The sequence below is a fragment of the Coregonus lavaretus genome, assembly GCF_964263955.1.
Source record: "Coregonus lavaretus genome assembly, chromosome: 15".
NCBI classification, from domain to species: Eukaryota; Metazoa; Chordata; class Actinopteri; order Salmoniformes; family Salmonidae; genus Coregonus; species Coregonus lavaretus.
In genome coordinates this window covers 48,629,032-48,646,799 of record NC_140002.1, presented here as the reverse complement: position 1 = coordinate 48,646,799, position 17,768 = coordinate 48,629,032, and the positions used below count along the sequence as shown (strand labels likewise).

Here is a 17,768-nt window from a genome sequence, read left to right as displayed (position 1 = left end):
GACCTGGTGGGTGTCAGAGTGTGTGAGCTCATCACAAGTGACGTTGGCTGTATTCTCTGTCCACAGTGACTCAGGCACAACAATGTGCTCAAACATGCCAGCGCACAATGTGTGTGTTTTACACTCTGTTTTGTTACACAGAGGGGGGATTGCATGGGTTGTTTGAGTAGTTACTAACTGTAGCCTGTTTGGTTTGTTATACAGGAGATTAACAGGGACAATAGATTTGATACCTGGCAACCTTTGACTGCGTCTCTCCTCTGACAGTTACAATATGAGGCTGAGAAGGAAACTGCAAGTAAGCATTTCATTGGACGATGTGTACCATGTGTATCCCGTACATACGACTAATAATAATTGAAACTTGAAACTGAAACTTGAAACTTGAGTAATGGACGCTATAGTAACTGACCCAACTGGATAGGACTGGAGACCTATCTGGTTCAGTTTAAGCTACTTCTCACTGAGGATAAAATTATTTGAGAATAAACAGTCTTTTGTAAGATGGGAAGCAGACCACTGTTAAATATGATTTCACTTCAGTTTTTACTCTCTGTGCTCATGAAGTAAGGAAATAGTATATTCAGCAAAACTTTCCCAGCATGTTATAGTCTTTCTCACACTAAGACAGCTAGTGAACTCTCTGGTGAACTCTCTTTAGTGGTCATCATTTATTTTCATATCACAACAACAATATAACAGATTCAAATATACTACAAACTTCTGCAAGCAGTGATGTCCTGCAGTACATTACTGGCGTCAGCTATTTATTTCAAGCAAAGGAGACACCGCCCTCTAGCGCACAAAAGGTCAAATCACACTGTGGCACTTGAGGACTGGAGCTGTGCACCACTGACATAGACCACCAATCAATCAATCAATCAATCAATCAATCAATCAATCAATCAATCAATCAATCATTCAATCAATCAGTCAACCAACCAACTAACAAACCAACCTACCAACCAATCAATTGATCAATTGATCAATCCATCAAATCACATTGTAGAGTCCCTTTTACATGATAAAGTGCTTTAGAGTAGACCTAGAGCTGGAGCTATGAGTTGTGCACCCCTCCCCCTCCATTGAGCAAACTCAAGTTCAATATTGTGATCTTTTTCACCCGTCCTCTCCCCAGTCCTACCTGCACCAGTCAGCTCTCCCCACCAGGTGGCGGTCACAGACAGAGTTGTAAGCATTTTAGAACGTCCCTGTAAAAGAAGGAGCATTTACCGGCCGAATCACTTCTTCATTATCATGAAAGGTTACACCACATAATAGTCTTCGAGCTGGTGCTGTCCTGCTCTTCTCTGCATTCACAACTATGAGAGGACTGTAGCGCGGACTTCAGTCGACATGGACAACCAACTGAAACACATCCAGTTTTGGTGTTTACTGGGACTTTTGAAATGTAAGGTTATACAGCCTATTCTACATTGTATTAGTAGAATACATTTATAGTAGAGTTATAGTTAAGAGTTTCACCTGACCTGCCTGAGCTACTGACTATCAGACTTGCTGTAGACCACTTTTGTAAAAAGAAAATGTATACAATTTAAAATTATTTGTTTGTTCGTTTTTGTTGTTGTTGCAGTCGCACCATTGACAGTGGGGTTTAGCTTCGACGTTCGCTATCCCAGAACATTAAGTGTCTCGGACTCGGAGGCAGCAGGTTCCCATTTCGGTTATCGCGTCTGTCAGTTTGGACCGACGCAGGGAGACAGCAGGCAAGTTACTAATCATTAAGCAGCTAAACCACTGTGTTCAGATCTCACAATTGGATATTAATCATCATAATATCACTGTGGTTGTATGACACCAGGAGAAGATGTAGGCTATTAAACAGTGCTCTGTCCAATATGTTACTCATCTATTTTGGGGAAAAGGTCATAACCTCTCATTGCCAGTAAGATGGGGCTAGAGGAGGAATTGATGGTTATATCATCGGTGATAACACTCTCTCACTGGTGGGAATGTTCTACAGAAAATGGTTTACACTTTCATACTGCATATTTCTCTCATGACAATGATTAAGGGCTAGACAAGTCTCCCGAGGTAAAATGTGTTATATATTGGATATTCGGTGGATATTCGGTTTTCTCTCATCAATAATTATTGAACCAAGCATGCAATGACTATGAAGATGGTATATTCTGAATCAGGGGTGGATGGAGAACAATATTTTATGAAAAAACAGAACAAGACATAAGAATAAGATTTAGGATTTCAATCTTCAATAGCTTTTACACAAATCGTGCCATGACTATGATAATGATATATTCTGAACCAGGGTAGGATTGACAAAAATCCACGTAATTTTTTTTATTTTATTAGAAGAAAAAAATCTTACTGCTTTCAATCTTCAATAGCTCTTACACAAAACGTGCCATGACTATGAAAAGGATATACAGTGCCTTCAGAAAGTATTCATGCCCCTTGACTTATTCCACATTGTGTTGTGTTACAGCCTGAATTCAAAATGGATTACATTAATTTTTTTCCTCACCCATCTACACACAATATCCCATAATGAAAAAGTGAAAACATGTTTGTAGAATACATGTTAGATTCACCTTTGGCAGCGATTACAGCTGTGAGTCTCTCAGAGTAAGTCTCTTAGAGCTTTGCACACCTGGATTGTACAATATTTGCACATTATTCTTTTAAAAATTCTTAATGCTCTGTCAAGTTGGTTATTGATCATTGCTCGACAGCCATTTTCAATTCTTGACATAGATTTTCAAGCCGATTTAAGTCAAAACTGTAAATAGGCCACTTAGGAACATTCAATGTCATCTTGGTAAGCAAGTCCATTGTATATTTGACCTTGTGTTTTAGGTTATTGTCCTGCTGAAAGGTGAATTTGTCTCCCACTGTCTGTTGAAAAGCAGACTGAACCAGGTTTTCTTCTAGGATTTTGCCCGTGCTTAACTCTATTCCGATTCTTATTATCCTTAAAATCTCCCTAGTCCTTGCCGATGACAAGCACACCCATAACATGATATAGCCCTCACCGTGCTTGAAAATATGAAGAGTGGTTCTCAGTGATGTGTTGTGTTGGATTTGCCCCAAACATAAAACGTTGTATTTAGGACATAAAGTAAATTTCTCTGCCACATTTTTTGCAGTTTTACTTTAGTGCCTTATTGCAAACAGGATTCATGTTTTGGAATATTTGTATTCTGTACGGGCTGTACAGTCTTTTCACTCTGTCAATTAGGTTAGTATTGTGGTGTAATCACAACGCTGTTGATCCATCCTCAGTTTTCTCCTATCACAGCCATTAAACTCTGTAACTGTTTTAAAGTCACCATTGGCCTCATGGTGAAATCCCTGAGCGGTTTCCTTCCTATCCGGCAACTGAGTTAAGAAGGACACCTGTATCTTTGTAGTGACTGGGTGTATTGATACACCATCCAAAGTGTAATTAATGACTTCACCATGCTCAAAGGGATATTCAATGTCTACTTTTTATTTATTTTTATAAATAGATGACCTTCTTTGCGAGGCATTGGAAAACCTCCCTGGTCATTGTGGTTGAATCTGTGGTTGAAATTCACTGCATAGTCTTGGCACGCTTTGTGTAAGAGCTATTGAAGATTGAAAGCCCCCACCAAAACAGAAAATCTAAATTTCAACAATAAAATGCAGTGGATTGTTCTCCATCCATCCATCATTCAGAATATACCATATTCACAGTCATGGCATGCTTGGTTCAATAGCTAAGATGTGTGCGCTTCCATGGGGCAGAAGTCAGCGTGTTATTGTGATTCTGGATGGCCAGATTGCTAGCAAGAATGAGAAGAAACTGTGGGGAATCGTAAGTGGCTCGTTTCATCTTGTTCTTGATACCGTGTCTTGTTTTCAGGTGTTTTGACTGATTTAATGTCAATGCTAATATGGCAAAAACATTCTAGCTAACCAACAACTGTAAGGATGTATTTGACAGGAAACAAGTACTCATTGTGCAAATGAATTTATGTTTTCAATAAACATCGGAGACGAAATATAGCTTACATATTGTCAACAATCTAAGCCAACCCCATCTGTTTTTCCCCATAGTTGCGCACGTGTCGTTTTTGTTGCTAAACAAGCAATAAACGAGAGAAAACCGAATATCCAATACAAAACTAATTTTACATCGGTCAACAACCAATCAGATCACCCTTTTCGGCCATGCACCTTTTAAAGGCAATGTTTCAGTGTTCACGGAGAGCGCATTCACTGTAAACGCTGCATATGTGGGCTCAATCGGAAATTACCTTTAAATGTCAATCGCGTTATCTTCCGCGGTCCAGGTTGATTCTAGGCCTAAAACGACAACAAACTGTATTTTATCAGTATTTCATCACTGTCCTCTAATGATTTGATCCGATGTTACTTTATTGATACCAGTAGTGGCCGCTGATTGGCTGAATACCCAGGGCTTGAGGTGGTTGGGGTTTTCAACAAAGCAGCATGACAGAAATATGATGCCAAGTTTTCAAACTACCTGTAGTTTCTTTGAGAAGATAAATAAAGCGATCTGTGCATTTGAACGACAGCATACAGTGGGGAAAAAAAGTATTTAGTCAGCCACCAATTGTGCAAGTTCTCCCACTTAAAAAGATGAGAGAGGCCTGTAATTTTCATCATAGGTACACGTCAACTATGACAGACAAAGATTTTTTTCTCCAGAAAATCACATTGTAGGATTTTTAATGAATTTATTTGCAAATGATGGTAGAAAATAAGTATTTGGTCACCTACAAACAAGCAAGATTTCTGGCTCTCACAGACCTGTAACTTCTTCTTTAAGAGGCTCCTCTGTCCTCCACTCGTTACCTGTATTAATGGCACCTGTTTGAACTTGTTATCAGTATAAAAGACACCTGTCCACAACCTCAAACAGTCACACTCCAAACTCCACTATGGCCAAGACCAAAGAGCTGTCAAAGGACACCAGAAACAAAATTTTAGACCTGCACCAGGCTGGGAAGACTGAATCTGCAATAGGTAAGCAGCTTGGTTTGAAGAAATCAACTGTGGGAGCAATTATTAGGAAATGGAAGACATACAAGACCACTGATAATCTCCCTCGATCTGGGGCTCCACGCAAGATCTCACCCCGTGGTGTCAAAAAGATCACAAGAACGGTGAGCAAAAATCCCAGAACCACACGGGGGACCTAGTGAATGACCTGCAGAGAGCTGGGACCAAAGTAACAAAGCCTACCATCAGTAACACACTACGCTGCCAGGGACTCAAATCCTGCAGTGCCAGACGTGTCCCCCTGCTTAAGCCAGTACATGTCCAGGCCCGTCTGAAGTTTGCTAGAGTGCATTTGGATGATCCAGAAAAGGATTGGGAGAATGTCATATCGTCAGATGAAACCAAAATAGAACTTTTTGGTAAAAACTCAACTCGTCGTGTTTGGAGGACAAAGAATGCTGAGTTGCATCCAAAGAACACCATACCTACTGTGAAGCATGGGGGTGGAAACATCATGCTTTGGGGCTGCAAAGGGACCAGGACGACTGATCCGTGTAAAGGAAAGAATGAATGGGGCCATGTATCGTGAGTTTTTGAGTGAAAACCTCCTCCCATCAGCAAGGGCATTGAAGATGAAACGTGGCTGGGTCTTTCAGCATGACAATGATCCCAAACACACCGCCCGGGCAACGAAGGAGTGGCTTCGTAAGAAGCATTTCAAGGTCCTGGAGTGGCCTAGCCAGTCTCCAGATCTCAACCCCATAGAAAATCTTTGGAGGGAGTTGAAAGTCCGTGTTGCCCAGTGACAGCCCCAAAACATCACTGCTCTAGAGGAGATCTGCATGGAGGAATGGGCCAAAATACCAGCAACAGTGTGTGAAAACCTTGTGAAGACTTACAGAAAACGTTTGACCTGTGTCATTGCCAACAAAGGGTATATAACAAAGTATTGAGAAACTTTTGTTATTGACCAAATACTTATTTTCCACCATAATTTGCAAATAAATTCATAAAAAATTAAATAATGTGATTTTCTGGATTTTTTTCCTCATTTTGTCTGTCATAGTTGACGTGTACCTATGATGAAAATTACAGGCCTCTCTCATCTTTTTAAGTGGGAGAACTTGCACAATTTGTGGCTGACTAAATACTTTTTTTCCCCACTGTACACCTGGTTTTATGCTGTTTAGTCCACACAAAATGTCTCCCTGTCACCTACAGTAGAACCTGACTAACAAAATGGGGGGAAACAAAATTTGCCATGCTGTTTTGTCCTACCAGATACGCAATGAGAAGGTTCTAGATAGTGTATTGCTCAGCAGACCCAGAAGTTCTGACTGAATGGACGCACATTTACTTTGTGCTGTTATAATTTATGCTCTATAATCCTGCTATTTCATTGGGGCAGTTCACCCTCATTGCAAAACAATCCAAGCAATGTTAGCATGGCCTATGCTCCCACGGAGGCGGGGCTGCTGCTGCTGGCAGTCACTGAACAGCTTGCTTTGAACAATATATTTTTTAAACAGGACATTTTACACATAACGAACATTTAAAACGTAACCCATTTTAAATACAAATATATATATATATATATATATATATATATATATATATATATTGTTTGACCAATCACGTTTTTTTCCTCTCTCCATCTCTCTCTACTGTCTCTTTCCACCTGGCTCTCTCCTCTATTCTCTCCATCCCTTCTGTCTTTCTCCTTTATTCTCTCCATCCCCTTTTCTCTCTGTAGTGTGTTGGTCACAGCTCCTCTTCAAGACAATGGGACAGGAGTGGTTTACAGATGTTCTTATGACAGTGCCACTTGTAAAGCTTTACCTGTACAAGGTAAGATGCATGCTCACTATTACCAGTTTGTGTGGGCCCCAAGAATCAGAGTTCTCCCATTCTCTTGCTCACACACTGTTGTGTTCAGTTATAATAATTCTCAAGTCCTGTATACATTTCCTCTTTTCACACAAAACTGTTAGGATTTTGTGAAAGTGTTATTGCTTCACTGGTTAGTCTCACATCTTGTGAGAGTGTGTGTGTTGTCATTCTGTGTTGTGTGTTGTCATTTTGTCTAATGCGTGATTTGTGGGAAAGTTTCAGTTACCTCATGTGCTTATGTCAAGCTGAGGTTCAGCTTTTAGTAGACTTGTATTGACAAATCGGTGTAAAATATTTTTTTGATTCAAGATTTTTATATATTTGTATAATTGTATATTAAATCCATCCATATTCACTTATTTTGTTTTATTTTAGTGGAGCCAGGAGTTTCATTAGGATTGTCCCTAGCTTGTAATGCTGACAGAGCTACGGTGAGTTGGTCATCCTTGACTCACTGTTTAGGTCAGAGTACTATTTCATTTACTAACCTTTTGAATCTGGGCTTGAAAACTTGCCCTGTCAGTTTCCCTTCCCCTCTGCAATTATAATCAGGAACTAGCTGCTCCTCACAAACATCCTGTGATACGTGCTTACCCTCTTGTGCCATTTATCATAAATACATTGTGACCCACAGTATGACTGGACTCAGATACATTGTGAGCTATGACCTATGACCTGACACATGAATTTAGTAATGCTAATTCTCTCACCTGATTCGCCATGTGGTTGCTTCCACTGATCTCTATGCATTCTGTGTTTGGGCTCAGCCATTCCTGAGATGGCATTGTTGTAAAGTCCTCTCTCTCTCTCTCTCTCTCTCTCTCTCTCTCTCTCTGTCTGTGCTAGGTGTGTGGACCACGTTGGATCCATGGCTGTGATACTCTAAACTACCTCCAAGGACTTTGTGTTGAGCTTGGGCCACAGCTTACGGTCTCACAAACACTGAAGCCTGCCTTTCAAGGTGATACTATTTGTTTTCCACTGTGTGCACAATTATTAGGCAAGTTGTATGTTATTATTGAACAACTACAGTGCTCTCGGTCAATCCAAAATGTTAATAAACCTCAAACCTGAATATTTAAGAAAGTAATAGTGAGAGTTTTGAATTTCTATGTGTGCACAATTATTGGGCAACTGTTAGTGTGCAGAATTATTATGGAACTAATTGAAAAACGAAACGTTCCCTTGTTTACAAGTTCTCACTTGTTTATTTTCATCTGTTAAAGTGAGAATAATAAACAAACAACTCAAAATGTACAAATAAACATTTCTGACAGTGACCAATATAGCCACCCTTCTTTTCAATAACAGTCATAAGCCTTCCATCCATGGAGTCTGTCAGTTTCTTGATCTGTTGACGATCAACTTTTTGTGCAGCAGCAACCACAGCCTCCCAGACACTGGCCAGAGAGGTGTACTGTTTTCCTTCACCGTAAATCGACCGTTTAAGAAGGGACCATAAGTTCTCAATAGGGTTTAGGTCAGGTGAGGAAGGGGACCATGTCATTATTCTTTAATCTTTAAGGCCTTTACTGGCTAGCCACGCAGTGGAGTACTTCGATGCATGCGATGGAGCATTGTCCTGCATAAAAATCATGGTCGTCTTGAAAGATGCAGATTTTTTCCTGTACCACTGCTTGAAGAAAGTGTCTTCTAAAAACTGGCAGTAGGTTTGGGAGTTGAATTTGAGTCCATCTTCAACCCGAAAAGGTCCAACTAGCTCATATTTAATAATACCAGCCCATACCAGTACCCCACCTCCACCTTGCTGGCGTCTGAGTCGAAGTGGAGCTCCGTGCCCGTTACTGATCCAGCCACGGGCCCATCCATCTGGTCCTTCAAGAGTCACTCATCTCATCAGTCCATAAAACCTTTTAAAAATCTGTCTTCAGATATTTCTTGGCCCAGTCTTGACGTTTCAACTTATGTTTCTTGTTCAGTGGTGGTCAGGTTTCAGCCTTCCTTACCTTGGCCATGTCTCTGAGCACTGAACACCTTGTACTTCTGGGCACTCCAGGTAGGTTGCAGCTCTGGAATATGACAGCACTGGAGGATAATGGGTTCCTGGTAGCTTCACGTTTGATTCTTCTCAAATCTTTGGCAGTTAATTTGCGTCATTTTTTCTCAACACGGTTCTTGCAACCCTGTTGACTATTTGCAACAAAACGTTTGATGGTTCTGTGATCACGCCCCAATATCTTAGCAATTTCAAGAGCGCTGCATCCCTCTGAAATACATGTTACAAATGTTGACTTTTCAGAGTCAGTTAAATCTATTTTTTGGCCCATTTTGCCTGAGGAAAAGAAGCTGCCTAATAATTATGCACACCTTGATATAGGGTGTTGATCTCCTTAGGCCACACCCTCCCTCCCTCATTACACAAATACACATCACCTGATATGCTTAAATCCAATAAGCATTCCAGTTTATACAGCTTGGAGTTGGGAAATATGCATAATAATTATGATATGGTCAAAATACTTACTTGCCTAAAAATTGTGCACACAGTGTAGAGGAGGATGTGGTCTGTATTCAATTGATTCAATGATCAATGAATACTTCAGTTTTTGCGATAATACCTGTAACTGATTGTGACGTCACGAGAGGCTACACAGCTTTCAGCGGGGTTGCTCAAGTAGTGCAAGGAGACAAGGTTCAAACAAACCAAGGATTTTATTATAGGTCTTGGGAAATTAACGAAAATATAACAAAAGTCTGTTCTCTTGTGGCTCTTTAAGGGTTAACAGTTCAGGGATGTCTCTTCCACATCCAAAATCATAATTCTCACTCGCTCAGATAACTTTTCCCCAGCCTTACTGTAGTCCACGTTGCAGCTAGTGGCCAACCCAGCAAAAAGTCCTTCCAAATGTCTCTCACGTATTTCCACAGGTACATATATCCAAAGGTGAGTATTTCCCAAAGGTAAGTATCTCCAAATCCTTATATTCCTCCTGGAAGTGGACGTGCAGCACTCTTGTCCTCCAGAGAGCCCAGGTTGGAGACTGTGTTTCTTCACAACCCACACCCTCCCTCAGTGTGTCTCTTCCCTTCCCAAAACCTTCAGCTCATCAGCTCCTGATTTGTTTCAGGTGCGTGGGAAGATTGGCCATAGAGGGGTGGAGTTCCCAACCATACCAGCAGATGGAGCCATAGCTGTCTGGGTTTGCAGCCACCTCAGGGGGATGTAACGTCCCTCCCGGACACAGCCTCTCGTGACATCACACATCCCCCTCCTCGGGACCGACGTCCTCGTCGGGGTAAAGGCAGCGAAGAAGGCATCACGCCGGGAGAGGGCGTCCGCATTGCCGTGGTGCTTGCCAGCCCTCGGCTGTTTCCACTCCATCCGGTGAGTTGGTGCTGTGTTGTACAGTGCCGGTCTCTGGGGTCTCTCCTTGAGTTTCTTACTGAACGCATCAGCCTTGGTTTTAGCAGAGTTTAGCTTCTGTTGAGCAGCTTTCAGTTCCTTCTCTCTCTCTGCCTCCGCATTCTTCATCTTGTTCTCCAACACCTTGTACTTCTCCTCTGCCTTCTTCTGGACCTCCTTACTACTGCGCAGGGTCTCCTCACACTCCTCGATGGTCCTGCGCAGCATCTCCAGCTCCTCCTGTTGCTTAGGGAAGGAGCTCTGTTGGAGTTTAGCCTGGAGGATATCTAACTCTTTTGTCTTCATGTCTAACTGTTGCTTTAACAAACGATACCTCTCAGCGGTCCCCTTCAGACCAGACAGTTCTTTGTCCAGATTCTGTAGCTCCGTCTCTGTGTCGGTCTGGGCACCTGCCATCCCTATCAGAGCCCGGGCGGGAGTGAGTAATTCGGAGGATTGCACCGGAGCCTTCCCAGGATGAGTCTTGCCTCTCCGTTTCCGAGGTACTCGGGTTATCCTCTCCTGAGACTCTCTCCAGAGTGGGTAAAAGGCTGGGCAGTCTCGTCCAATTAGGACAGGGACGGGGAGGGAATCAACCACCCCCGCCGTCGTGTGTATGGTTCCCCGTGTGCTGGTCATTGTAAGTTCAGTCATGGGGTATTCTCTGGTGTCTCCATGGACACAGGAAACTGGGAGGACTTTCCCCGGGGTCAGGCACGTTGGGCCCACCAAATCCTTACGCACCAGGGTGGCCCGGCTACCAGAATCCAGTAAGGCCTCCACATCATGGTGATTCACAGTTACCGGGCAGGTGGGGGGTCGATCTGGGCCGCCATCTACGACTCCCAAGAGCGAGGCAAAACGGTGTGTGGGTGCTGAGCTGGAGGACTCCGCAGTGGGCATAGGTTCATCGGCTGGTTTCCCACACTGCCAGGAGATATGTCCCATCTCCCCACACCGGTAACACTGTCGAGTTTCCCCCTCCTGGTGTACTCTTCTTGGACCCGCCTGGTTTCTGGCTCCCCCTGGAGCCGGGATAAGTCCTGACGTGGCTGGGTTCGAGACCTTGGGGTCCTTTGGACGGGTTCTTCCCATTTGTGGTGGGGGCGCACTCCTGGGGTCTTTTCGGGAAGCATTCAGCATCTCCGCTGTGGCCTGGTACTTTTCCACAGCTTCCACGGTCAGATCAGCCGTGGTCAAGGCCTGTTGACTGATGAACCGTTTTGCCTCATAAGGCAGGGCGCGTAGGTAACGATCCACCACAACGGCCTCCACCACCGCCGCTGCTGTATTCCTCTGCGGATCCAGCCATTTCCTTGCGATTCGGACAAGTTCATGCATCTGCGCCCGAGGAGGTTGGTCTGGTTGGAAGGTCCAGCTGTGAAAGCGCTGGGCCATACCAAACTTTGTGAGTCCATATCTGCTGAGGATCTCAGACTTCAGGGCATCATAGTCAGTAACCTGGTCAGGGCCCAGGTCCCGGACAGCATTCAGCGATTCCCCGGTTAGAAAGGGGGCTAACAGACCAACCCACTGTTGCTTGGGCCAGGCTTCCCTAGTGGCCGTGGCCTCAAATGCATGCAGGTATGCCTCAATGTCATCGGTAGCTCCCATCTTAGATATAAAGTCACTTGCCTTTATTGGGCGGGTATTTTGGACAACCCTCTGTCTCTGCAACTGCAATTCCTCTGCCTTCAGAAGGTTGGCTTTCTTTTGCTCCTCCAAGAGAGCCACGTTTGCTTGCATCTGGGCTTGCTGGCCAGCAACAAGGGCTTTCAATATGTCCTCCATTTCAGTCGGCGGGGAGCCTACGGCCAACTTGGAAAACTGGATGATCAAACCTTCGGTATCCTCCTCTGACATGCACTATTAACGCTTGAGCTTTGCCCGTATTCTCCACCATCTGTGACGTCACGAGAGGCTACACAGCTTTCAGCGGGGTTGCTCAAGTAGTGCAAGGAGACAAGGTTCAAACAAACCAAGGATTTTATTATAGGTCTTGGGAAATTAACGAAAATATAACAAAAGTCTGTTCTCTTGTGGCTCTTTAAGGGTTAACAGTTCAGGGATGTCTCTTCCACATCCAAAATCATAATTCTCACTCGCTCAGATAACTTTTCTTACTGTAGTCCACGTTGCAGCTAGTGGCCAACCCAACAAAAAGTCCTTCCAAATGTCTCTCACGTATTTCCACAGGTACATATATCCAAAGGTGAGTATTTCCCAAAGGTAAGTATCTCCAAATCCTTATATTCCTCCTGGAAGTGGACGTGCAGCACTCTTGTCCTCCAGAGAGCCCAGGTTGGAGACTGTGTTTTTTCACAACCCACACCCTCCCTCAGTGTGTCTCTTCCCTTCCCAAAACCTTCAGCTCATCAGCTCCTGATTTGTTTCAGGTGCGTGGGAAGATTGGCCATAGAGGGGTGGAGTTCCCGACCATACCAGCAGATGGAGCCATAGCTGTCTGGGTTTGCAGCCACCTCAGGGGGATGTAACGTCCCTCCCGGACACAGCCTCTCGTGACATCACACTGATATAAAAAACGAGCATGTTTGCATTACACGGGACCAGATGTTGTAGTCTTACAGATCTCTTTCTGTGAAAGCGCTATATAAATCCAGTCAACCAACCGATCAATCAATCAATCAATCCGTTGTGTTCTGTGCTACAGAGTGCCGTGAGTTTGGCTTGGATGCAGTGATTCTGTTTGACGGATCTCAGAGTATCATAACCAGAGACTTTGTCACCATGATCGACTTCATCAAAAACATTATTCGGATGTTCACTGCCCCCCGTGCACAGGTGGGTGTATGGTTCTTCTCTGTGCCCATCTTTATCTGTTCTATCACGCATAACTATTGATTATACCACCTTCTTTCTTATTGACTCTGTTCCAATATCCACACTAGCATGGCCATTTATAGTAGAATGCATGCTCAATATACTAGTTTCATTCTAAATAGTATGCTAGTATGAACTCTTTGGACATTGGTCTCAATTAGGGTTGCAAAATTCCGGGAACTTTCAATAAATTCCCTGGTTTCAAGAAATCCTGGTTGGAGGGTTCCGGGTTTCCTTCTTATTCCCTCCTGATTCCGGGAATCCTCCAACCGAAATTTGGGAAAACCAGGGAATTTATTGAAAGTTACCAGAATTTTGCAACCCTAGTCTCAATGGGAGCCATAATTGTATGTCCACTCCTCCCAGGTGGCAGTGGCTCAGTATTCCACAGACACCCGTGCTGTCTTCCACTTTGTGGACTTTGTGTCTGACCCTAACCCTGACAACCTGATGGGATCCGTGGACCATTTCCAGGAGGCGACATACACCCCGTCAGCCATCCGCTATGTTCTGTGAGTCAGCGGTTTATCTATTTGGTGAATGCATAGTGTTAGTGAAAAAAGGACTCATATGAACGATTAAAAAAAACTGTAGTATCCCATTATTTTTGATTTAACCTTAATTTAACTAGGCAAGTAAATTAAGAACACATTCTTATTTACAACGACAGCCTACCAAAAGGGAGAGCAGTTGTTGGTAAAGTCAATCAATAATCAATCCGGTTCATTACAAGTTGCAACAAGGAGACACTACCAGCACAAAAGTAGAGTAATGTCTAACTGCCCCCTTTGAGGCATACCCTTTATGTTTGTTCTATAAGTACTCTGAAAGTATCTGTCTCACTCCCCTCCATCCTCTACACTGTCTCTACACTGTGCTGTACTGTCCCTGTCCTCAGAGAAGAGATGATGACAGAAGAACAGGGGATGAGGAAACGTTCCAGGAAGCTGTTGGTTGTGATAACAGACGGCAAATCTAACGACCCCAAAGAGACCTTTAACTCTGTCATACCATTGGCCGAGATGATGGCCGTCACCAGATTTGCCATTGGGGTGATTTCATTAATCTTTTACATGTGAGCTGCGTACAAAATGTCACCCTATTCCCTATATAGTGCACTACTTTTGACTAGGGCCCATACGGTCAAAAGTAGTGCACTGTGTAGCGGATACGGTGCCATTTCGGACGAAGCCGTGGTATTCCTCGGATCTCTCTGTATTCTAGGATTTGGCTCTGGCACTTCTAGTAAGATGATATGGCTGCTAAGTGTCAGACTGGTCTTAAAATGAAGTGCAATCTTTCTCTTTTTTGCTCTCTCTCTTTCTCCCTCCCTCCCTCCCCCTCCCAGGTTGGGAAGCAGTTCTCTAGACTAGAGCTTGAGCAGATTGCGTCTTCCCCGAACTTTGTATTTGAGACAAACAGTTTTGATGCTCTGAAATCCATTCAGAAGGAGCTTAGGGAGAAGATCTTTGCAATTGAAGGTACAACAAGGATTTGTATTTAAAAAACACAACCCATCCGTTAAAATGATAACTACAGTATTTACTATATCTTAATTTACACACTGGATAAGGAATGTGTACCTTTTGCATGTACACCTAATTTGGAAGTTTGTGTAATATGTGAATTCTAACAGTGGAAATAGAACAGAAGATAATCACAATTGGAAAATGCTTTGTGTCTAGGAAACTAGCACATTGGTTTGTTGATTTATTCTCTTTCTCTTGCATGTTCTCTGTTCAGGAACTAACTCGACCAACTCCAGTTCTTTTGAACAGGAACTGTCCCAGGGAGGCTTTAGTACCACTCTCTCTGGGGTTAGTGACTGCTCTCTGTCTAGAAAGTGTCTGCTAAAGGCAAATATTATTGTTAGTGGTTATTACAGAATATCCGTTCAATGTTAATGTCATGTTGAACCAATGTAATGCGTCCCCTTTCAGCATGGTCTGGACAGTTCTTGCTTAGAAGAGCATTTATACTTATTCCCATGAAATATTTCCATCACGTTACGTCATATTAGAGTTTAAAAGTAAAGTATGGTTAAGTAAAATTAAGTAAAGTAACGCCATCAAGGAAAGTAACACATGAAGTACTTGTCTCTCTCCTGTGAAGGGTGTCTCTCTGTTTGGGGCAGTAGGGTCGTACTCGTGGTCCGGGGGCATTGTGGAGGCAGCCAGAGGGATGAATGCCACGTTCATCAATGCCTCTGCACTGGAGACAGAAATGCAGGACTCCTATCTGGGTGAGAATGAAGGACTATGGGAAATAAACTACTCAAGCTTTTACAAAAGACATCACCAATTACAGTATAATATCGCCAATTATAAAGTCTAAATAATGTGAACTAATGCCGGCACTTAGACAACAGATAATCGTGAGAGGAGTGTATGCCTATATTGTCAAATATGGGGCGGCAGGTATCTTAGTGGTTAAGAGCGTTGTGCCAGTAACCGAAAGGTCGCTGGTTCTAATCCCCGAGCCGACTAGGTGAAAAATCTGTCGATGTGCCCTTGAGCAAGGCACTTAACCTTAATTGCTCCTGTAAGTCGCTCTGGATAAGAGCGTCTGCTAAATGACTAAAATGTCAAATGTAATGTAAAAAATACATGCAGAACTATGCCTACAGAACTATGTATGTATACAATCTCTTACCACTACTGAGCAAAATAGCAGTGTAAGGAGAAGGAGGAGAACAATGTGGTGAGGAAACATGTAGTAGCATTCACTACAAATATAACATGTCAACAACTTATTATACAGATATATATTTCTAGAAACTGCCATCAGATAGAGAACCTACTACTGTATCACCACTCAAGACTATTGCTCATATCCCATCTCTATTTTGTGTTGGTGTGGGCCAGAGACATTTGTAATCATGAAACTGTAATGTATACCACTATAGGCAATATTTCTGTATCATGTTTTGTTCAGCGTTGGTTCTGGGTGGTTTGTGGAGATTATAGAATGATAGCCTGTTTATGTGGTGCCTATTGTAACTTTTTACAGATGCGTGTGCACGGTGCTCTACTGTACTCTGATGTACTCTTTACTCACCTCTGATTGTGTTGCCCAAAGGGACAGCAATCAGATCATAAAGTTTGCAGATAATACTACCATCACAGGGCTCATCACTAACATTGACAAGACAGTATATAGACAAGAAGTGAAAACAACCTTGAGCTAAACGCAAAGAAAGCGAAGGCGATGATTGTGGATTTCAGGAAGCATAGGGGAAATCATATTGCTATGAGCATTAATGGCACTGACATGGAGCTGGTGGACTGTTTTAACCATCTCGTCCAATCTGACATGGTTAGCCAACACAAATGCTGTGATCAAGGCACAGCAACATCTCCATTTCCTAAGGCGAAGTTTGGCATGAGTGCAGGCATTCGAGTCAACTTTTACAGTTACACAGTAAAGAGCATCCTGGCCGGATCCATCACCGTGTGGAATGGTAACACCAACGCAAAAGACCAAAAAAGGCTTCAGAGGGTAGTGCGCACTGCAGAGAGAATCAACTACCCTCCCCTCTATCGATGCCATCTACACAGACAGATCCCTCACTAGGGCCAAAAAGACAATACGGGACCCCAGACATCCCGCCAGCGCACTGTTCTCCCAGTTACCATCTGGGCGGAGGTACAAGAGCATCAAAACCTCCATAACCAGTTTCAAGAACAGCTTATGTCCCAGTGCAATCCACCTGTTAAACCAAGCAACCTGAGCTGTTTTCATTATACTTTTAGCACATATGACTGAACTGTTTTTCTTTTATGATTGATGTTATTTTTATGATCATTTACTCTCTATGTGTATGTACTGTCCTATGTGAGAGAGCTCCAACAAAGAATGACAATGTACACTGCATTCGGAAAGTATTCAGACCCCTTGACTTTTTCCACATTTTCTTACGTTACAGCCTTATTCTAAAATTGATTAAATCGTTTTATTCCCTCAACAATCTACACACAATAACCCATAATGACGAAGCAAAAACAGGTTTTAGAAATGTTTGCATATTTATTAGAAATAAAAAAACAGAAATATCACAATTACATACTGTAAGTATTCAGACCCTTTACACAGAACTTTGTTGAAATGCCTTTGGCAGCGATTACAGCCTTGAGTCTTCTTGGGTATGACGCTGCAAGCTTGGCACACATGTATTTGGGGAGTTTCTTCCAATCCTCTCTGCAGATCCTCTCAAGCTCTGTCAGGTTGGATGGGGAACGTTGCTGCACAGCTATTTTCAGATCTCTCCAGAGATGTTCGATCAGGTTCAAGTCCGGGCTCTGGCTGGGCCACTCAAGGACATTCAGAGACTTATCCCGAAGCCACTAATGCGTTGTCTTGGCTGTGTGCTTAGGGTCGTTGTCCTGTTGGAAGGTGAACCTTCGCCCCAGTCTGAGGTCCTGAGCGCTTTGGAGCAGGTTTTCATCAAGGATCTCTCTGTACTTTGCTCCGTTCTTCTTTCCCTCGGCAGTCCCTGCCGCTGAAAAACATCCCCACAGCATGATGCTGCCACCACCATGCTTCACCGTAGGGATGGTGCCAGGTTTCCTCCAAACGTGACGCTTGCCATTCAGGCCAAAGAGTTCAATCTTGGTTTCATCAGACCAGAGAATCTTGTTTCTCATGGTCTGAGAGTCTTTAGGTGACTTTTGGCAAACTCCAAGCGGGCTGTCATGTGCCTTTT

General features: G+C 43.2%; 1 protein-coding gene across 1 annotated transcript in view; it reads left to right on the top strand.

The window, feature by feature from the left end:
- Positions 1–1,347: 1,347 nt before the first annotated feature.
- Positions 1,348–17,768, top strand: part of LOC311143169 (integrin alpha-X-like) — a gene marked incomplete at its 3' end in the record, with an annotated part of 53,207 nt that continues 36,786 nt past the window's right edge. Inside the window, exons 1-11 of the mRNA XM_084178955.1 lie at positions 1,348–1,411; positions 1,595–1,727; positions 6,725–6,819; positions 7,237–7,292; positions 7,708–7,822; positions 12,897–13,027; positions 13,433–13,578; positions 13,965–14,118; positions 14,415–14,547; positions 14,810–14,883; positions 15,179–15,308. Of these exons, the coding sequence (XP_084035081.1) occupies positions 1,357–1,411; positions 1,595–1,727; positions 6,725–6,819; positions 7,237–7,292; positions 7,708–7,822; positions 12,897–13,027; positions 13,433–13,578; positions 13,965–14,118; positions 14,415–14,547; positions 14,810–14,883; positions 15,179–15,308 (1,222 nt within the window). The 5' untranslated portion in view covers positions 1,348–1,356. The remainder of the gene's footprint in view (positions 1,412–1,594; positions 1,728–6,724; positions 6,820–7,236; positions 7,293–7,707; positions 7,823–12,896; positions 13,028–13,432; positions 13,579–13,964; positions 14,119–14,414; positions 14,548–14,809; positions 14,884–15,178; positions 15,309–17,768) is intronic.